The sequence below is a fragment of the Manacus vitellinus genome, unplaced genomic scaffold (assembly GCF_001715985.3).
Source record: "Manacus vitellinus isolate BGI_N305 unplaced genomic scaffold, ASM171598v3 scaffold_98_pilon, whole genome shotgun sequence".
Classification (NCBI taxonomy): Eukaryota; Metazoa; Chordata; class Aves; order Passeriformes; family Pipridae; genus Manacus; species Manacus vitellinus.
The window spans coordinates 206,004-228,556 of NW_021940910.1; the positions used below are offsets into that span (position 1 = coordinate 206,004).

At 44.6% G+C, this 22,553-nt stretch overlaps 1 protein-coding gene across 2 annotated transcripts in view; it reads right to left on the bottom strand.

The window, feature by feature from the left end:
* Nucleotides 1–22,553, bottom strand: part of LOC103764104 (E3 ubiquitin-protein ligase RNF103) — a 32,401-nt gene that overhangs the window by 4,091 nt on the left and 5,757 nt on the right. Inside the window, exons 3-4 of one of the 2 annotated variants that reach the window (XM_018086549.2) lie at nt 4,589–4,649; nt 445–624 (exon numbers count right to left, since the gene is read on the bottom strand). In XM_018086549.2, coding sequence (XP_017942038.1) covers nt 445–624; nt 4,589–4,649 — 241 coding nt within the window. Of the gene's footprint in view, nt 1–444; nt 625–4,588; nt 4,650–12,252; nt 14,401–16,095; nt 16,212–22,553 lie in introns of those variants that run through there. The other variant, XM_018086546.2, reaches the window with a different exon arrangement.

The window sequence follows — 22,553 nt, forward strand, 5'->3', positions numbered from 1 at the left end:
AACCCTCAGGCTCTGAGGAGAGGTGTGAGATGATCTGCTGAGCAGCTAATCAGAGGAAATGGGGAGCCAGCAAGGATCTAGGGAAAAACAAGGGGCAGGAACCCCAGGAAACTAGAACTGGGAGCTCCCTGACTACTTCAGAGCTCAGAGTGGGACACCTATCCAGGCAGGGGAGTGGGGAAACAGCCTCCAGAATATCCTGCAAACTGACAGGGGTTATTGCCTACGGGAATATACCACTCATCATGGGATGCAAAGGAAAAGAGCATGTTTGGACTCAGGAAAAACTTATTATGGATATTTTAAGGGGATTACAGGAGCGTGACTGAACTTTAGGGGAACTACCTCTGCCTGCATTTGACCTCAGTTCTGAACACAGAAACCTCAGACCTCACCCCTAACACTGAAACAGTCATTGTGCTTGGGCTCAGAATTTGTTCTTACCCAGCTGGTTCTTCATCCCCATGAGAACAGAGTTCATGTGGGCTTTGGATGCATAGAGTTTGCTTACGGCCTTCCGGGAGCGGATCAGCTCCTTCGCCAAGATCACACACACATCCTTCTGACCCTTCTTGGCAGCATCCTTTACTGACCTCTTCACCTTCTCCTCTTCCCTCTGGATATCTGGAGCACAGAAAAACACAGCATGTACTGACAAACTGCTAAGGATTTGGAAGAGAGATCAGTCATTTGTTGGGGTGTGTTTTCAGTGCCACAAAGAATTGTTTCTGCTTGATTTCAGATTCTCTCTGTTACTCCACGACCTTGTTCTAGGCTGATTTGCATGTTAGCTGGTGAATTCAACTAAATATTAATAGGAAAATTCTCATTACTGAACATCCAGCTCTGTAATTTCCTAAAGGACTGTCTGGGAATATTACTGCATGACGCTTAGCTGACTAAAAGGAATTCTTAAGAAGCAAAAAAGGTCCAGCAAGAACAAAGCACTCTGAGATGACTACTTGACTTACAAAATAACTTCCTGCTGATTATTAAACTGGTCTGATATAAATATATAAAAACAAATGCACACATATGTAATATATACATGCACAGTTTAAGACTACTGGACTGATTTTCTGCTCACAAGATTTCCTCTTCTCTGTCCCTCACCAGATAAACCCACTTCACCAGGAAGGAACAAAGATGTCACAAGGAGTTCAAACTATCAGTCTCAGCAGACAGACAGGCATTTTACTAGCAAAAATGTCAGACCACATTCAAATCCTACACCCACATGCCCACCTTCAAGTGAATTTGAGGGCTGTTGTAGGCAAAACTGTTGACACTTTCCTAAATCCCTGAATCGTGTTTTTCTGAAAAAACACACGTTCAGTAAGATTGTAGGAGGCTGATCTCTAGAAAGTTTTACATATACACTGCTTTAAAAAAAAATAAGGCATAACCACTTGTATAGTGAATTTATAAGGGTGTATCCACAAATTCAGGAGTTACTTAGAACCACAGATTTGCTAATTACTGCCAAAAAAGCCTTAATCCCTGCAGGTAAACTTAATTATTCCCCTGTCAGGTCTAACTTATTGAGCCTCAACTGAACTCTCAGCCAGTACACCTGCACTTAAGGAGTCAAGGTCCTGAGTTTCTACTGCTCATACTTTAAACCCACATGCATTAGGTGTTCCTCTAAACTGGCACACTCATATCACAGGCTGGCCAGGGCTGAAGCTATGGATAATTTATCAGGAAAAACTAGTCTGGCTGGAGAATCATTAGATTTGATTCAAAACAGCCTGTTCAAACTCTCCTGGCATCCAGCTTTGTTCAATAGCTTTTTTTAAGAGAGAGCTGGAGCAGGACTACTAAACTAAGCATGAGCACCAAAGAGGTGGGTTTGAACTATTAGACCCTAAATAGGCTTCCTTAAATACCATCAGTTTCTCAGGCACATTTGATGTGGCTGTTCACAATTCTGCCCTGTCAGGTAACACTGGCTGAGAACAGCAGGAGCCAGGTACCCCAAAAAGCCCAGAGTAAATAAAGAATTGAGACAGTAAGGGTTAGGCTCACCTTCCTGCAAAGAGTTGATGGAAATGACCACAAGAACAATTATTTCTAGAAAAGGCTCAGCTCAGATTTAGTTTTGAGTCTTCTTGGTTTATGCCTGACAAGTTACACGTTGGTAAGAACCAGAAGTTGCCCTTTTATAAAAACAAAGGCATTGACACACACTTTTTGGCACAGGCTGACCTGGAGACTTTGATGCAGCTTTTCATGCTGGAGTTAATGAACCCTGTACTCAAGACCAGTCATTCTCTCAATATCAAGGGGGCCTTTATCCTGAAGGACTGGCAGAAAACTGTAGGATCATAATTAGAAAAACATACCCTTGCTTCTTCCTCACTAATATTTGCAGTAATGTCACAAGCTTGATGACATTTGTATGTCAGACACGGGACTGAGCCAAGTAGGTAGGAAAGAGCTGAAGTGGCCCAGCAGGAAGCAGAAAGCACCAGAAGAACCCCAGCAGTACTGGGGAATTACAACATTCACTCTGTCAGGCTGAGAACGACCACAAGTATTGTGTTACTACATCCAGACTCGAGTGCTTTCCCTGGCATGACCAACAGCTGAATATGAGATTAGAGGCACAAGAAGGCAAGAACAATCAGCTCCATCTTTGAAGGTCAATGCCAGCTACGCCCCTCAAGTGAGCCAAAGTCACCACCCCAGTCCCTCTGCAGCACAGAGGGACAAAGCAGCTCAAAGCACCTGCCAGAGGGGCTTGCAAGCCCAGCAAAGCACAAAGTTCCTGCATTACTCCAACTGCATCAACTCAAAAAATTCCATTCTGAAGTAACAAGGACACCTTTCATTTCTCCAAACCTTCTAAGCCCTCCAAAGCAGCCTACACACAGGAGTCCAACAACAGATGGTTCCAAGCAGTGTGTTGCTATTTTAGTAACTGCGCTGACTGGGCGAGCCAAGTGTTCCAGTGATCCAAGCCCACTCAGTTCATCCCAGGTGGATCTAGTTTTGCCATATCCAAACACATCTTGCACAGCCTTCCCCAAGGAAACTAAGACAGGCCTCAGCTGAGCATCCTTAGTCAAAGACCGCAGGGATTTCCTGTGTAAGGCTCAGCTGAAAGGACAAAGCACAGCAGAATCCAACTACAGCAGGTGATTTTTGAGAAAACCTCCAGTGGCACGTGCCTGTCACCCTTCAGGAGCAGCCTGCTAGCCTGGGAAGTGTCCAGCAGAACCACAAACTTCTATAGCTGACACTTGGTAAGACGTGAAATCCTGGCATGAAGCTGTTCTGTACTTTAATGGGAATTATCAGAATAGCAGGTGATTGGTGCTGAACTGTATTTCTTTGAGTGTAAGACTCTGAAATACAGACATGTTTAAAGCTGTTACAATAACCACATTTACATCCACGCCAAAATATCAGATTACCCCATAACTCAATACCTATATGAGCCATTACAAGTATTATGGCATGGATAAAGTTAAGAGAAAACAAAATTTCATAAAACATCAATAGTGAACACGTGGGTAGTTTGCTCCTTTGAAAGATGTGACTTCTGAAACATATTTTGCTAATAAGATCAGTCACACTGCAGTTCTTCTGTGCCTGGTACAGCCACACAAAGTGCCCTGGAGAATGCAAAACAATTCACAAGCATAACGAACATCCCTGTACATCAGTTTTCCTGGAAAAGGCATAAACTCTGCTCCTCATTTTACAGATAACGAAAAAGACAGACTCTGTACTCCACAAGCATCTTTCTCCAACCAATTCATATAAATCCACAAGTGGGGGAAGACACAAACCCTGCCAGGCTACTGCAGAGGCATTGGCTGGGGATAAACTAGGAAGAGAGAACGTACTCCTTGAGGAGTCACTCAAAGCAGGCATGTTCCTGGTAACCAGATGCTGACACAAAATATCCTTTACCAGCACATCCTATGGACAAAGCCTGAAGGCAGGGTCGAAGACAAAAAGGGGAAAACAAAACCTAGCCCCAAACCCATTTTCAGGTTCAGGGAAGGCAGGCAGAAGGGAGAACAAATTTTGAACAAACAGCAGTGTAATACTAAGCAACTCCTCTGCTTTTCAGGACACCTTCAGCAGTGCAATGCTCATAATTTAAGAGCAAAACACCCACCCACTGAGAAAATACTCTTTTTTTCCCTCCCTCACTTCTGTTTGTAATTTTCCCAAGTTGCCAGCAAGCTACTTTTGTTTGGCATGTGCACTTCACAGCAGCACATACCAGTGGAACTTTCTACCTGTGGAATTACATACCACACTGATACTACTCATTAAATCAAGATGGGTGAAATTCTGGACAATAGGTCTGATTCATGTTATCCAAAGGGATTTAACAGCATTATGTCTTAATGGGAGCATACAGTTTCAGGTTATTTTGAAAATTTTACCTGGAGAACCTCACAGCGACACCATTTTGTAACACAGACCAACACATTCATCTTTATTCCAGACATGAGAGAGTACAGCAGGTACTCTATTTCATAGCCTGCCCCAATTAAAGCAAAAAAAACCCAAAACCTTGGAGACAGACAAGGAGAGGAAAACCAAAAAATGAGACACAAGTACAAACCTCTGATCTGTCTATCAATCACTCTCATTTCTTTCCTTATCTTCAAGGACCATTCATTGACCTTAAAAAGAGAAAGTGAGAGTTACTTGAAATTCCAGCTTTAAAACTATGCTTTTATACTTTCATGTAACCTAAACATTCGGTATCAAAAGCAGAACTTCAAAATGCCCAAGCTTTAAGTGATTTCATTATTCAAATAAAAAAACCCCAAAACATTGCAGAGATACCACCAGCTACTGCACTGCTCTGAACATTCAGACAAGGAGTTAAGAAGGCCCTTTATAGATCCCTTCCAAATGAAATGCTTCTATGATTCTATGAGGTGATTTGTGAATCAGACACTCCCTGCTGAGCAAACTTCTCACATCACACCCATGCCACTGTGCAGAGGGAACTTGCCACAGGGGATTTCAGCATAAGGTAGAGAGAGACTTTGGCGCAGGATGACAGCACCAAGAGTGCTACTCCCTATTTCAGTCAGGAGGATCCACAGGAGGTCTCCAAGCCAGCCCTCTCCTCAAAGCACAATCAAGTTCAGAGTTCAGAAAGGTTGTCTGGGGCCTCCTCCACTGAGTTTTGATACTGTTTGAGAGCAGAGACTTCACAGCCACTCTGGGCACCTGTTCCAGCACTGAATCTCACCTGTAGTGAAGACCTTCCCTCACATCTGATTCAAAATTCTCCTCTGGCCCCCTGTGGTTGTAGCCCCTCTCCTGTCACTGGGCACACCTCAGAAGTACCTTCTCTGTCTTGACTACAACCCCACTGGAGGCACTGAGAGGCTTTAGACCTTTAGAGTACAAGCTTTGGTGCTACTTTTATTCTTTGCAGCAGAGATTTTGCCCCATTATCTAAACAAACCCCTAAGTATTAAATGATCTCTAGTTGATGGACCCACTGGCACACTGTTCCTGCCCGTGCCCAGGCCACTCAACGAGTCTAGTTGGCTGCACAAGTAGTTTCCTATGAAAACCACCTCGATGTTTATGTGATTATTTTTTTTCAATTCAAATGAAAAGCTTTGTCTAACTTAATAAGCTGTACAAAAGAACTGTAAAACAAGTTCTCTCCAGTGCATGAGCCCAGCAGGGCAACAGATTTAGACTTCTACCGGTCTCAGAAATGCTCTTGGTCACAATGAACAAGACCATGTTTTGACTGCAGAACAACAACCACCAGCTGAGGTGCCCAAGCACAAAATCTTCTGAAAAAAACTCAACAAACCCAAAGCCCTGTAGAGATCTGTGCATATACAGAAGTGCAGAAGCTTCCAAGGGTTTCAGAAAGCTCCTGAGTCTTTAGTTAAATTGTGGTTTTATAGGGGTAAAATACCCAACCCTTGCAGGACCAACTGCAGCCTCCTCTCCTGTTCTTCAGAACAGAGGAGAAAATGTCATGTTGAGTCATTCCTCACCCTGACAGGAAGCTAAGAAGGTCCTTCTTTTGAGTATGGGCTATGTGAGGGAGGAAAAAAGCAAGGGGAAGAGACTGAGGTAAAACAGAGATTTGCTCTACAACTTTTATTCTAGAACAAACCAACACATATTAGGCCTTCCTGCAGGAGCACAATCAGCAAGTGTCACATGAACCACAGCAGGACTTGCAGCCTCTGTCTCTGGGATGTACAACCCAGCACAAAGACACCATTAAACCACAACTGGCTCTGTGCTGTCACCAATCCCTGCTGACTCTGACAGCAGAAACCTCTTGGACAGCTCATCCCTAGCCCTGCCCAGCAATCAGCTGCTTGGCAGGACTGTCCTAAAGGCAGAGCTGGGTGCTTCTGCCTTCCCTGGTGCTCCCAACACTCATCTCCTGTTTTGTGTGCAAGAGGAGGAGGAAATCCCATTGTCTCTCACCCAGGCTACTCCATGCTTCCAGTTACATCAGACACAGCAATTTGCTGAGCTGTAAAAAAGCCATTACTGCCCATCTCACCCAGGACACAGGGGCCCAGAGCACAACTCCACACTGATGACACTGTTCTGCTTCCACTCCTGATCTAAACAAAACCATCGTTCTCACAGCACTGCACCACACCAGAGTCAGCCAACAGAACACTCGGCTGGAAAGAGCCAACTTGGACTACAGTGGAGGGAAAACCACTTTTTAAACTCAAACAGTCCCAACGTGGCATTAAATGTATAGCAGATCCCCAGCTTTAGGCAGGCCAGAATGCACCAGCCCCTCACAAGGAATGAAGACATTTGCCTTGTATCATTCATGAACGAATTATCTCCCATCAACAGAGTGGGCACACAAATGAACCCAGGGCAAATCACTGCCACTCCAAAAATCTCAGCCCCTCCCCATCATCATCCAGCTCCTACAGTGCTCAAATCACTCTCTCCAGCCCTACCCTGGGACTGCATCTTGTGCAGTCAGACACAAGGTAAGTGGTGCTGTTCCCCCACCAGCTAGGGAGCAGAAACAACTACTTCTGCTTCCTTCTAAAGCTGCTGTTACACACAGGAGGAAAGGCATTTCTTATTAATGGGTCTCTCACTCTCAGGGCCTGTGAAGTGCTCACAGCCTTCACCCCAAGGGAGTGCTCAGGACAGCCAGAGGACCCACGTCACCTCTCCCTACACCTGTCCCACAGTGCCTTTGCAGGGTTTTCTGCAAAGAATCCCAGAATTGTCAGGGTTGGAAGGGACCTCTGGAGATTACCCAGTCCAAGCCCTCTGCCAAGGCAGGGTCACCCAGAGCAGGTGACACAGGAACACATCTAGGTGGGTTTGGAATGTCTCCATAGAGAGAAACTCCAGGACCTCCGTGGGCAGCTGTTCCAGTGCTCTCCCACTCTCAGTGTAAAGAAGTTCTTCCTCATGTTGAGGTGGAACTTCTCGTGCTTTAGTTTATGGCCACTAATCCTCATCCTGTCACTGGGCACCACTGAGAAGAGTTTGGCACCATCCTCCAAGAGCTCCAAGGTGACCCACAGACATGCTGTGCTGCTGGGAAACACCAGAGAAGCTCATCAGTCAGGAAGGGCAAAAGAGTGGCCATCAGACATGAGCTAAGAACTCATCAGTGCAGCACCACCACGTGGTGTGGGCTGCTCGGCTGTGTAATGTGTTACATCAGTCTCCAATCCCAGCTCCCTCTGTGGGATCTTGTACCACCACTTGGGAACAGAGGAGACTATGACCAGCCCATGTGGTGCTCCAACACAGGCAGAGGAGGAAGGGAAAAGACATTCCCAAAGGAACATTCCTCATCCAGTTCTGTCACCCAACAAGCAACAACCACAACCTGCTCTCCTGGGACTTGGCTGCTGCAAAGCAGGGAGATCTGGGAAATGAGATGAGGGAAGATCTGTGACACTGCAGCTTTTCTGAGCCCTCAACTCGTGTGCCTGCCATCCTGCTGCTTTTCCAGCATCTCTAATGTATTTGATCTTCCCTTCACCATATGGCAGACATTTTTTATTAACACACTGTTTTTTTTTAAAATTAACATATTAGTAGTGATTTATGAAAGGCAACAATGAAATCCATCCGTGGCTTGACTATTTCATCTCACCGTGACATGAGAAAGTTGTTGGCAGAAACAAGGCTCACTCAGTTTGTCTGCAGACTCACCTTCCCCCTCCAAGTCCCAATATTGCAGTTGTTCTTAATTGTGTCTGCAAGGGGAGCTAAAATTACAGAATCATGGGATGTTAAGAAGTTGGAAGTGACCTTAAAGGCCATCCAGTTCCAACCCCCTGCCATGGGCAGGGACACCTTCCACCAGACCAGGCAGCTCAAGGCCTTGTCCAACTTGGCTTCGAACACTTCCAGGGATGGGGCAGCCACAGCTTCCCTGCATAACCCGTTCCAGAGCCTCACCACCCTCACATGGAAGAATTTCTTCCTAATATCGAACCTAAATTTCCCCTATTTCAATTTGCACCCATTCCCCCTTGTCCTGTCACTACAGTTCCCGACGAACAGTCCCTCTCCGGCTGCCCTGGAGCCCCCTCACACACTGGACGGTGCTGTGCGGTCTCCCCCCGCCGCCTCCCCGGGCGTACCCAAGCCTAGGCCGGGCCCGGCCCCTCTTCACCCCCGCCCGCCGCCATGGCAACGCCACACACCCAGCCTCCGCCACGAAGCCTCACCGCCCAGGCAACCTCCCCACCCCCTCCGATCCCCCCGGGGCGGGCGGTCCCTCACCAGTCTTCCTTGGGCGGCTTCTCGCGGGGTCTTCCGCACCAGCCCAGGCGGCCGCCCCGCCCGGCGCGGTCCGGGGTTCCCTGTTGGACGGCGGGGGCCCCCGCACTGCGGCCTGCGCGCTTGCCACAGCAGGCCCCCGCCTTTACCGCGCGCGGGCAGGCGGCCCTGGCGAGACCATCGCTCCGCCCACTGCCCGCGTGCCCTTCGGCTCCCAATCACGGGGGCGCGTGCCCGCGCCCGCCCCGCGCGTGAGGGGCGGGAACGGGCTGAGGGAGGGGGCGGGGCGAGGGTCGCTTGGCACCTCGCAGGCTGAGGGTATTTGTAACGTATTCACAGAACCAGTGCGGTTGGAAAAGACCTCTGAGATCACCGAGTCCAACCTATGACCCAACACCACCACGTCCAGTCTTTCCTTAAACACCTCCGGGGACGCTGACTCCACCACCTCCCCGGGCAGCCCATTCCAATGTCTAATCACCCTTTCTGTGAAGAAATGCCTCCTTAATGTCCAACCTGAACCTCCCCTGGCGCAGTTTAAGACTAATCTAAACCTCCCTTGGCACAGCTTTGAGGCTGTGTCCTCTCGTCCTGTCGCTGGTTGTCTGAGATCAGAGCCCGACCCCCACCTGGCCGCAACCTCCTGTCAGGGAGCTGCAGAGAGCGAGGTCTCCCCTGAACCTCCTTTTCTCCAGACTAAACACCCCCAGCTCCCTCAGCCACTCATGATAGCACATGGGCTCCAGACCCCTCCCCAGCTCCGTGGCCCCTCTCTGGACTCGCTCCAGCACCTCAGTGACCTCCTGTTCGTCCAAGGGCTCACTCACACCACGCTCCAGTCCCACGGGAGATCAGATGGGAAAGCTCACAGAAGCCGGTGCCCACCTCGCCCCCAGCTGCTCTTTCCGAGATATCCCACCGGCCAGGCCTGGCTCATCTCCACCCTCCACTCCGCAGGGTCACCTGGCCGAAATGAAGGGACAGCTTGGAGCCGCCCCGCTGGAGCTCCAGCGAGTCATTCCATCTAATCACGCCCCGGTGCACAAGCTGAGGCAGAGAGGACTAGAAATAAATCACTGATGCACAGACTGAGTGGAAAAGCTGAGGAAGAAAAAGGTGCTATTAGCTTAAACATAACTCTCGATACCTCACAATTATACTTACCCTCATCATTTAATTACCAGAGAAAGATATTTTAATGACAGTTACAAAAATGCACAGCTCACCTTTGTCTTTTTTCCTTCCAAAAGTCTAACGCAGAACAAAGATCTAAACAAGCTTTGTAAAGGGGAGCTCTCGTTTTGGGCTGGGCACCATCAGTGGGAAAGCCAGTGTTAACAAAACGGGAATAGCTGAAATTGAGACTGGCAAAGACCTTCAGAGATGATTTAAATCCACCCTCTTTAACAGCAGTACAAAAGCATCCATCAGCCTCATTAAACCTTCTGAAATAGGTAACCTCAACCTCAGTCATCTGAAATTTTCTGTTTATAATTGGTCTCCAGCTTCCAGGCACGAGACATCAGGGAACAAAACACCACTTCAGGAATGTTTAGCATCTCAGTTCTAAGATTCTTCACAAGTACCAGCACAACCCAGCCCTGCGAGGCAAAACAGGCGAGCAGGGAAAGTGCTGACCTTGTTACAGGCACAGTCTTTGCTTCCTTCTCCTTATGTGAAACTGTCAACGTGTTGGGGAAGGGCGTCTGAGATCCTGAACTCGGTAGAAAACAATCTTACTTGGATGCTTCTGCTGCTACTGACATGAGCATTTCGTAAAATAAACACATCCAACTGCTTTTTCTTTCCTGCTGGGACTCCCAATACACTACACCAGCTGCTGTAGATTCTGAAACAGATGCATCGCCAGGAACTGGATCACAACAATTTATATAACCCAGACACGAGGGGACCGAAAGCTACCTATGGTCATAATTACCTGCTCCTACGGATGTGCCCTCAGTGGCTCTCCTGCTAATTAAACAGCAGGTTGGGTCATCCATCAAAAGAATTTGCGAGTAAAGCAACGGAGGTCATTAAAACAAGCCTTCAGCTAAAAGCAGGTGTGCACGAAGGTTTGCGAACAAGGCTGAGCCTGTGCAGAGGAGTGGAGCTGCTGGGGCTGCGTGTGAGGGTGAGGAGGTGAGCCTTCAGCAGCAGAGCTGAGCTCCACAAGCACCCAGTGCCCCGAGGACACAGCCTTGCACTCACAGCGTTGGGCAAATTGCCGAGATACCGGCAAAACGCTACAGCGGGGCTGTAACACAGAGGCTCGTCAGCACCTCGGCTACAGCCTTATTTATACTCACAGAACTTCTCCCCCTTTCCCCTGGCAAGGCCTCATTTCAGTGCAGGTTTCAGAGCAGTCCTGAAACGAGGTGGATTTCAGCTACTCCTGACAGGCACATACGCCAAACTGCTGCACAGACTGGAAGCAGAAATGATCTTTGCCCTCATTATGCCTCTCCGCTGCTCTGCCGAGGCTGTAATGACAGAGACAGGGCATGTACTGGCAGCCCTCAAGCGGAATAAAAATGACTTTCTGGACCACAGGAGAGTTGCTGATATTATGCCCCTTCCACCTCCCTCCTTCAGTGCTGCCACGGGGAAAAAGGAAACAAGAAGAGGAAAAAGGACTCACAATTAAAAACAGCTCTTCTGATCATTACATGGATATCCTCTTGGGAATACACCTGGTGACAGGAGCCATGAAACATCTGTTAATAAAAACAAGAATGCCCAGGTACCCTGGACAGATAAAACAGTGCCAGAGCTCTGTGAACAGCCTCCCAACTCTATAAAGGCACAGAGAGATGCGTTGTAACTGCAAGAGGAACCTGTGCTTTTATTTCCTATTATCATCTTTATTTCATTATCCTCCTTTGATACCACATGGGCAAGATCTAGGAAAGGAATAAACAATGAAACAACTGAAAAAACACCTTTCTAGTTTGGCCTTTTCCTCTGCTTACATCATCATCTGCTCTTCCCCTCCACAACTTTTTCTTTCCAACCAACATTTCCTCTGTTATTTTCAGCCAGATGATTTCTGAAAGGTACAATCAAACCCACAGTTTCATGCTGAAGTATAAAGAAAATAACAGAGTCAATTTTTTATGGCATTGAAGAACTATCAAAGAAATCATAAATCACTTCAAAATACCAGCACAGTAGGAACCTGGAAATTTTTACCTTTACAAGCCACTTTTCTCACTGTATGCCAATATTCTGCTCCCCCACGACAGTCTACTTTGAGGCTGTAGAGGAGCTGCCCTAAAGGCTTCCTACATATCTGCAAATGAGGCTGCTGCAGAGACAGCTGGTAGAAGAGGTTTCCATGTGGAAAAGCAGTTTGTAATCAACTGGAAAACCACTGGTCAAGCAGAGAAGCACCTCAATGCAGCAGACTTATGAAGGAAGTAGTTCCCAGTGAAACACCATTGCCTTCTGCTTGGCCAGTGGATAACCCTGGAGCAATGAATTCCTGTATCACTAGGAGATGATTTATTAGTCACAAAAGTTGTGTTATATTTTTATTATCTTCACAGATAAATCAGGCCAGCAAGACATCCGTAACCATACACACAAAATATTTATCAAAACAATTAACATTACAAATCTCCTTTTAAAATAATTTATTTCACTGATTTCTTTTTTAAATGGTACTGTCTTACAACATACATTATTCAACAAAGATGTGCTGAACAGACTCTAAAATAAGAAACACTTAAATTAAGCAATTGTCTCCGATTAGAATTTTGATTTCACCTACATCCTAACTTGTAAACGTTTGCTGGAATACACTTCTGTTGTAGGCTTGATTTTTTTTTTTGTGCTTACAAAAAAACAGCATCAAGTTTCCAGATGTTGAAAAGAACAAGTTATTGTACGGCAAGTTTGCATTCAGTTCAACATACAAGGCAACCAAATGATTCTGTCGTTAACGTTAGCATCATGTATATTTTAGTTCACTGCACTAACATTTAAACTAAAAACTTCAAACCACATAATCTCTTAAGTGACTAACATTTAAAAGGCAAGCAGTAATACCCCGAAAGCTTACGCAGGACACACAGCTAAGATGGCGGGTCGCTCGACAAAGGCTGAGGGTGTGTGTATGGCTGCTTTTTCTTGTAGGAAGCCCACCTGCAGACGGGGCAGCAGTGCCGCCCCCCCGCCAGCCACATCACGATGCAATTCTGGTGGAACACGTGGCCGCACGGCAGGCCCATGAGCAGGCAGCCGCTCGCGAAATTCTCCAGACACACCACACACTCTGTACAGTGCAACATCTCGGGGGGCCAGGCCGACCAGTCTGGCTCCATGTCGCCTGCGGAGCTGCACGAGCCGTAGGACCTCGCTTTCCGTCCGCATGGCTCGGGATGACAATATTTGTTGGCACACGGGCAGGGCCCGGCGCCGCACCGATGCTCTGCTCCGCTGCACCTGTGAAACGTGCTCAGCTCATCGTCCTCTGAGGCCTCCCTGTCGCTGCTGAAGACCTCTTTGTTTTCACTGTCAGAGTCACTCTCGCTGTCCGGAAAGGTTTCCAGCATCTCCTCATCGGAATGGGTGCCGAGGCATTTAAACCTCCACATGGGTAAGTTTTTTATGTAATCGGTTGGTATCAGAGGGTGAAGCCAGAGATCGGGGAAAGCCAACCGCTCCAAGAACAAATCCGGGTCTTCATCCCAATCCGAGTCGAAAGGGAAGTGTTGAAAAGAAGCAATAGGATGAAACAAGTAGCTGGTGTACCAGTCCCACAGGCTCGACAGCCACTCCAGATTATTAGCATTTACTTCATCGGTGTTGTTATTGCGTCTTCTCTTCTTCTCAAAGTAATCGATTAGTAAACCATGACCAAGGTACGTGCTGAGGAAGAGGGCTGGATGTGAGGAGTAGAACATCCAATCGGCTCTCACCCAAGAAGCCAAAGTAGTTGTGTTAGAGTACCTGAAGAGTTTTAAGCTGTACTCATAAAAGCTGTCTAGGTAGGGTAGTTGCAAAAAACCTAACACTGGTAGCCAGGAAATAATTAACAATGAATTATACGTCCCTAAAGTGCTTATGAGAACCACAAAACGCTTTATAGTGGCTCCTTGGGTAATAAACAGGTCCATCCAAGCCATCAGATTAACCAAAACTAAGCTTAAAACAAATAAATCGTTAACTTCTGGTTGTAGCGAGCGCAAAAAGGAATCCATGGCACGTAGTGATATAAATTCACCAGTGTTATTTCCATACCTGTAAATCCCCTCAGGAGTCCTAAGTATGTACGATGGCGTCTTGTAGACACCAATTTCTGCCATGTAGCTTTTGTTGTCCCAGTTTTCCACGTTCACAAAAATAAACTCTACTCTCCCAGTAAACTTTACACTTAGTGCAGAGAAGAACGCCGGGGGCTGGTCCAGGTTGGCAAACAGGTATATTTTCACCCGGTACTGGTCACTTCTGTTCCATTCTTCTTTCAAGTGCTCGGAGTTGTAGATGGTTTTGATCCGAGAAGCGGCATGGGCTGTGATCCACTTGAAAATGTGCTCCACTTCGATCCTGTGCCCGCTGTACTCCTTAATCATGACTTTTCCCTTGGAGGTACTGGTTTGTGGAACCGACATGATGAGGGTGGATTTCAGCCAACCCCTCCTCTTGCAGTATCTACAAAGAAAACGGCAGGTTAGACCACAGAGTTTCACAGGCCCGGAGCTGAGTCCTTGAATCTGCGTTCTGAGCCCAAAAATGAGACATGCTGAGCACCTGGTCTGTTTGCAGTTGCTTTAATGAAGCTGACACGTGTCCACTTCCTACTGGGGCATTTTGGCAGGATGCAGACAGGCTAAAGGGTGAGGTGAGGGAGCTCGCCACAAAACCAGCACAGCAGGAAGCAGACACATTCTGCTGGATTATTTGGCCTAAAAGAATATCCACACTGTCTGGAAGGCAGATGGATGAACCCCAAATCCACACCTAAAAGAAGAGGATCTTCACGGCTGAACCCCAAGTCATGGTCCAGACCTCCCTAACTATGAGATGAACCTGATTACTCAGAAGATCCCTTCTCTCTTACCAGGATCACTACACCCAATTTATGTAGTCCTCCTTTTAGGAAATGCCTGGCAAGTTTCAACAATCAAAGCATGACAGAGTCAACAGGCACCCAGACTGTTCCGAGAACTCTGCATATGAAAATAGGAACCACCAGCCTCATTCACCATCCATCTTACCTACACTCTCTCTGGTTTTGATCTGTCAACATGTGTTTAGACAATGACAACTCCTCACCTCAGGAATCTGAATGTAACATTTTTAGAAAGAGCTGTAAGATATTACCCTGCTAATGAAGGTATCCTGACTACTGCAGGGTGCAGTGTTCTGCTGAATTTCAGCTCCAATCTGAATAAAACTATTCACGAGGGTTTACTCAGCAAAACATTTCTTGTATTAAAAAAAATCTAATTCATTTAAAACATAGTATTTGATCAGAACATTAAGACTACTTACAAGCTGTGCAAAGAGAAACACTGCCAATTTTTTAAGATGTTCAAATACCAGCGTTTTAATAAGACAAGATTATTTTGCATAAGCACTACAAAGCCTAAGAATTTCCTCTTACAATTAACTTTGAGATTTCTGTAAGCATTTAGGACTTAAGCTGTGTAAGATGTGCGTATCCATACATGCTGCTGGAATTCTAGACAAAGTCTCCAGTCATGTAAAGCAAATGCCTCCAGCAAAATGTTCAAAAAAAGCCTATTTTTACAGCAGCAGAGATTTATTAATAGCTTCCCTGGCTTTCCTCTTCTTCCTTGTTTGAAATCATATGCAAACACAGTGACTCCTGCACAGCACACTGCATGTTGTCCAAGGGTGTGTGCCAGTTTACATATAAACATACATTTGTCAGGGAACAGGATTTGTCAGTAACTCCAGGAAGCAGGCACTGTTTCCAAGGTTCATGCTAACCTGGTCTCCCCTTTCCAGATGGTGATACAACAACTCTACAACTGATATATTCGCCTTTGTCCTGAGCAAGCATAGTTCCAGTCCCTGAATGCCTGGACTGTAAGGCCAAACTCTCCTGTTCATTCTTTTCCATTGTTGTGTCATGCTCTCCATGGTCTAATCATGCATTTCCCACACAATGCTTTAAGAAGCTGCAGAACTGTGTTTATGAGGCTGATAAATAATGTAATGGAGAACTGTGAGCAGACTTTAGTAGAGATAAAAACATGAATAAAGTCACCTTCTGTCACAGTTACTTTTATAACACAGCGAGCCCTTGCTGTAACAACAAGGGAACACAACTGAGCCTTAAGATATTCTTGGGATTCAGATAATCCTTTAAGGATATACCTGGGGTCACTGGAACAGTTAAAAGTGCCGGTACGTATTCCGAATCTTGACACTTTCTTCACCATTTTCTCCCAATGGACTTTACCCACCAGTGGGCTTCTGTCATTTGCTATGACCTGTTGCCAAAAGGAAATATTAGTTTAGTATCACAGTCAGTTTGCTTCCTGAAATAAAAAGGAAATTCAATGAAAACAGAGAGCTAGTCACACTCGATACTGCTTTCCCCTTCTCTCAGGACATAGAATAGATGTGTACAACTGGGAATCACCCTAAATGTCTTAGGAGAGTGAAGCTCTAAGACACAAATACAGTTTCTGCAGAAAGACAGAAGTGCATCAAAATATTAAGTACCTAAAAGGAGCGGTAGTTACTAAAACCCTTGTGAAAATAACAAAACTATCATTAACCAGTTCATAGTAGGGGAGAAAGGAAGAGGGTGCAGCAGGTTCCTCTTCTGTGCAATAAAAAAGACCATAATTTTATTATAATTCTCCATCAAAAGTTACAACATGCCAAAGAAATGTTGTCTCGGAGCAACTAAATGAGTTGGATAATGCACGTACCTGGTACCAGATTAAACTGCCAACAGCCACTCCTGAGTGGTGGAAAACAGTGATTAAACTCCCAGATAATGCCTAAAAATCTTGACTCCTTCAAGCTTTGCCAGTGACTCACTCTGTAACTTTATATGACTGTTCCACCAACTCCAATGCCCCATCTGGCCATTTCATGATGATAATTCGCCGTGATATATCCCAAGGTTTAATTTGTTCTAACCCAGTATATTAAAGTCGTACTTCAGGTTACCTCGCCGTGAGCTTCTGCTGACACAGATGATAAAGAAGCAGCACTCATCCTCCGACCTATAACTGTACAGGGAAGGGAAAAAAAATCCCACAAGGAAAAGAAAACCCTGCCTGTGCCTGCAGTTGGCAGGTAATTTTGAATGACATGACTGATCACGCACTATTCCATCGGCCGTCGAGTTATCTATTTTAGAAGCGCCTCACATGCCTCTGCAGGCTTAATGGCAACCACTTAAAATATATTTTTAAATTAAATTTTGAAAGTTCCATTTGTTAGATATTTGTTTACCCGCCATTAAACTTATCCCAGTCGTCTTCTGACTTAATAACCTCAAATGTCAGCTTGCCCCAGGAAGTTCGTCTGTCACCATGATTAACAGTTCTCTATGTACAGACCTGGAAAGTGTGCCTGGCCTTTGAGACTCAGAAATATTATCTGCTTTGTGGTAAGTAACATCCTCTCAGAAACTTAAAATAATTCACCAAGCAGAACGCTCTACAAAGGGAAACAAACTGAAGTCACAGATTACACTCCCATTCCACTGAGCCTAGAATGTTTAAATAAAACCAGAGGTGAACATCTAGGTAAGAATCCTTCAAGTTATTCTCAAAACACATGTATCACATAGAAAAGCCTTTTTGATTAGCTAAATGTAACCTTCAAGCACCAAGACGACCAACTGGGAAATCTGTTGTATTACTGAGGCTTCTTTACATCACCCAATGTAACTGAAGCAATTACTTCGTATATTTTAAACTTCTTCCTTTCATACACTTCAATTAAAAGAGAACAAATTCATAGACACCTTAAAGCCAGAATATCCTCAGAGCTACTACTGAGAGCATTTTAATGTTATGTACAGGAAGACAGATCCTGCTCACTGTTTCTTCTGTCTGACACTAAAATATTCACTTAAAGTGTCAAGAGAAGGAGATTTATTGCAAATAAGAGTCATCGCTATGTTTTACTGTCATCTGGCTGTTTGTACTGGTGAATTTTTTGGCACCAGTTTAATTCCCTTCCTAAGAAAAAGTCTTTCCTTCTGGAGAAAGTTATTTATGCTGAAGGACAATGACAGAACCAGCAGTCTGTATTTTGTAACTACACAGAGGAACCCTACTGTGGTTTTGCACACTGAAGCTCTGTAAAATTCCTTGGGCTCATGCTTTTTTATATCATTATGGAAAAAAAATCCAAATAAACATATCCACTGCAGCTGCTCCTCGCAGGCAACACCCACTTACAGCACTGGGAGTTCACCACATGGAGGCAAGGGTTTGGAATTTTGGAAAGCAGTCATCACCTCTGTGGATGAGGGAGTCCAAGAAAATACTGCAGGTTAAGCAATCACAATGCAATTCAGTTTAAATTAAAAATAACCTGCAAACACTTGTAACAGATTTTATTTAAGAAGTGTGAATTTTGATAAGAAAGAAACGTAGCTTAAAAACCTGTGACTGAGGAGTCCGGGAATTTGAATGTGGAAGAGGCCTGGAAAATTCTTCAAGTCCATAATGTTAAAGCTATGAGGATTTTAAATAAGGGGAAAAAAAGAAGGGTTGTCAAGTCCTGTACCTCTTCCTAGCAATCACTTCCAAAGAGATGTTAGAAGTAGTTTGACAATCTACAAGGATTTAAAGAAAAGGTCAAAAGGAAGAGCTATCAAAGCAAGATATGCAAGAAAAAAAGAGTAAGGAGAAATGAGCAATTCAAGTTAGACTGTACAAAGACTATTACAAGCTGTACCAAAAGGTTCTTCAGTCATATGAATAGGAACAGAACTGGGGGAAAAGCAGCAGGATCACCATACAATGAAGACAGGATAGAAATGTAAGATAATTTTCTTTTTAAAGTTAAATTATTGCTATGACTCAGCTTTCAATGAAGAGGAGATGGCTGGCCATGGACCAGTTAGCAACTTCATGGGAAGAGACTATCACCCGAAGATGGAAACAAAACTCAAATAACACACACCAGAGTAAGCAGGAAACCTCCATCCCAGGACTGTAACACAAGCACACGAAATCACAGGAGAACCTGTGAAGATTTCTTATAACCCCGTCAGGCTAATTCACATTTTGACAGCAGAACAACAAGTTAGTAGCTATATTTAAGAACAAATGAAAAAAAAAAAAATCCCACCAGTTTGATCTAAGTAGGATGCAAAACTACAGAACAAATTTTAAAGTTGCAGAGATGGTTGCATTTTCCACCCCATTCCAGCATGCAATTACTGAAGATGTATCATTCCTGACTGAGAGCTAAACATCCCTCTTTTCCTGGAGAAGAAGAACCGCATTTCAAGTGTAAGAAAATGCAGTACCCCGTTTGTAGTTTGGTAGAGTATCATGAATTATGCCACATGGAAAATTTACATGAGAACTAGAGATAAACTTCTACATTGAGTAAAAAAAAAAAAAAGCTTTAAAGTGAGTAAGAAATTGGCTATGGCAAGAAGACATCAAAATGCCAGCAAGGTGCTAACAGGCTTCTTAACAGATTTACCTTAGAGCTCAGTTCAGCAGATATTCCTACTAATGCCCTTCCTGCGGGAGCCTGAAGTCTCCCAAAGCCATTTGTAAACGACATAAAACTGGGAAGGCACATCTGTGTAGGAAAGAGGATTATAACACCATGCAGGAAGAGCTGCACAAATCTTGTAATGCAGAGTGTCACACATGAAATTGAGTTCAGTAATGAACAGGACACTCGGGGAGTTCATCACTCAGGAACAGCAATGGGAGGAAAAGCCTGGGGCTATCAGTTGCTCCACAAGAAAACATGAGCCATCAATATTAACTGGCTGCAAAATAAGCAAAGCCCAGGATATATTATACCCGACAAAACACACTGGTTGACTGACTGCACATACTGGGAGGAGTGGGGCTGACATCAGGAGTCAGTGAAACTAAAGGGCAATGTCAATTTATGCCGGATAGGAACAAATTAGCCATGAATACACCCAAGCCAGAAGTCAGACACACATTCCCAGGAAGAGAACAGTCGACAGGAGTATTTGGACAATTTACAATGTAAGAGGGACACACTATTTAATGTTATAGAAATAAAGCCCGAGCTCACAAGAGCAGGCTGGCACAGCTGAGAAACAAACACCACCTCTGGAGGAACACAAACACAAACCCTTCCAGCTTTTCTTATTATTAGCTATGTTCACAATCTGTAACGTATCACATGTCAGAGTGACAGGTAAGACAATGAGGGTAACTCAATTAATCCATTAATCATCTTAATGGGCTAAGAGAATCCAACAGGATCACAGTAACCCTGCCATTTAACAACCTGACATCACAGAACATATCTGCTCCCGAAACTACACCTAAAACAGGCCAGAGGACTGGCTCTGACTGCAGGGTTTGAACTCACATCTCTGTATTTGAATTATTCACTTCTTTAGTAGGAGAAGATGCTGGAGAGAAGGACGGGCTCTCACTGAGCATCCACCCACAAACTTCCTCTGAAGTCTCAACCACGAGTTTCTTCATACTCCATCTGTGAATTTGGGAGGACCACACCATATCCCAAGAGCTTGGGAGATTCTCAACCAATGACTATGAAATTCTGCAGGATAAGTTATGCCACTAAGATGTGCAAAGTAAAAATGGAAAGGTGGGGGTTTGGAAATCTCCTTTATTGCTACATGTTCTGATTGAGATTTCTTGTTTAGCTTCCACAAATCCCAAAGAAGGTGGCTTCCAGGAAAACAAAATGCAAATAGAATTTGACTAGGGACACACAATACTGCAATTGCTGAAATCCTGATTTCAACCAACATTTGAATAGGGAGCTTTTGCACTGGAAGAGTTCTCCTGACATTCAATTACACAGAATTATCCCAAAAGAGATTAATTAAGTAATGAATAGAATCGTTTTGATCTATATGTTAAAGCAGTCACAGTTATGACCTTAAAGAAGCAAACAGACTTGAAGAGCAACTACCCCAGACATAGAAAAATACAAACACTTGGAAAAATAGGACAAAGTCAGCAAGGCACTCTGCCTCTCTTGCCTAATCTAAAACCAAAGTGTATTGTGTAGGTGCGTCGGTATTGCAACAGCTACTTTAGAACCATCATCAATCCAGCTGCTCCTTAATTTGCAGTTATCATTAAGCATTTTTAAAGATTATTTTATCAAACATACATTGTTAAAATAAAAGTAAAAATTGAAATTGGCTCAAGGAAACAGAGCTTACGTTAAGAGTTTGCTATAACAATGCAAAATGCAAAGACAGACTCCTCTTCAGGTACCCCTGAAGGACTTCAGCATGACATGATAGTGACCTCACTTGAGCATTCTGCTGCTTTCTGTGCATTTAAATCAGATCTTGTTCAATCTCTTTCAGGCAGGTATGTAGAGAACTCAAAACAGGTCACAGTAACAAGATTTGGTCTCAGTAAGTTTTGAACCTCCCTCACAACTAAAAATGTTAAAATATCACAAAGCATGAGAATGAGTCAGAGAGGGGCAAATGTAGAACAGGCTCTTCATGGTATTCCAGCTCTCATTATTTTAACCAATTCTAGCTGAGATTCCAGGTGTCAGAAACACCTGCTCACACCAAGAGCACACAATTTTCAATACACATGAACAGCCAAAATGTGGGTTTACAGCTTAGCCACAAAGTGCTCCTCAACTCTGGGCACTAGGGCACTGTGACAGGCTTTAAACTTTCAGGAAGAACAAAACCTATGAAGTGAGAGACACTATTCCCTGTTGCATACACACACACACACACATACAGAGGGTTCTCCCAGATGCAGTGAGTCCTCACCCAGCCCCAGCAAGTCACTCTCTGCACGAAGCAATACAGACATTCGAATTGGAAAAAAACTATGGCTTTGCCAAAGTCAAAACTGATTTCTAACTGATTTAATGAACAGGTAAGGTTGTATGTATGTGAGAACTGTCAGTCTGGCTCAGCAGTTTCCAGTTTGAGATACCCACAAACTCCTCGTGCCTGCGGAGGGTAAACGAGCAGAGAAAGCCCAATATTACTGTACAGAGTCCATGCACACACTGGAAGATTTTTAGGGCTCCACAGAGATTCAAAAACTCTATTAATTAATTAATTCTTACGTGCTTTTCATAGAGCCCTTTCTAATCAACAGCTATGTTGCCAACTGTGCTCCCGTAGATAAAAGAGAAGTAAAAGTTCTTGGAAAATTCTCATTCGGAATACAATTAATTATAAATGGACTGGTGAGTTACTTATAAAAAGCTTGGAAAAAAGCTCACTTATTCCAGAGAATGTCAATGAGTTTCTACATGACTGTCTGCACTTTTATTAACTCTGAGACATCTCACTCTCTTGTTTATTATCTTTCATTGTGCTGATGGAACTGAATTTCTGCATAGTTGCTCTTTCCTAAGAACTCACAACTGGTTCAGAATCCACCCATATGGACTGGAGATATCTGGAGATCTCTTGCTTTTCTGAGAAAAGAGATTTTGAGAAATCAGATCAAAATAGGCAAAGGATGACATCCATCACAGCACACAACAATTAACCACCTCAAAATTACGTGGAGTTTCTCAAGGGAGGTGGGGTGATCTATGCACCTGATCTGAACAGCTCAGTTAAGCTGTCAGTTAAGTCAGAGGTTGAGAGTAAATGAGCCTCTGTAATGAAT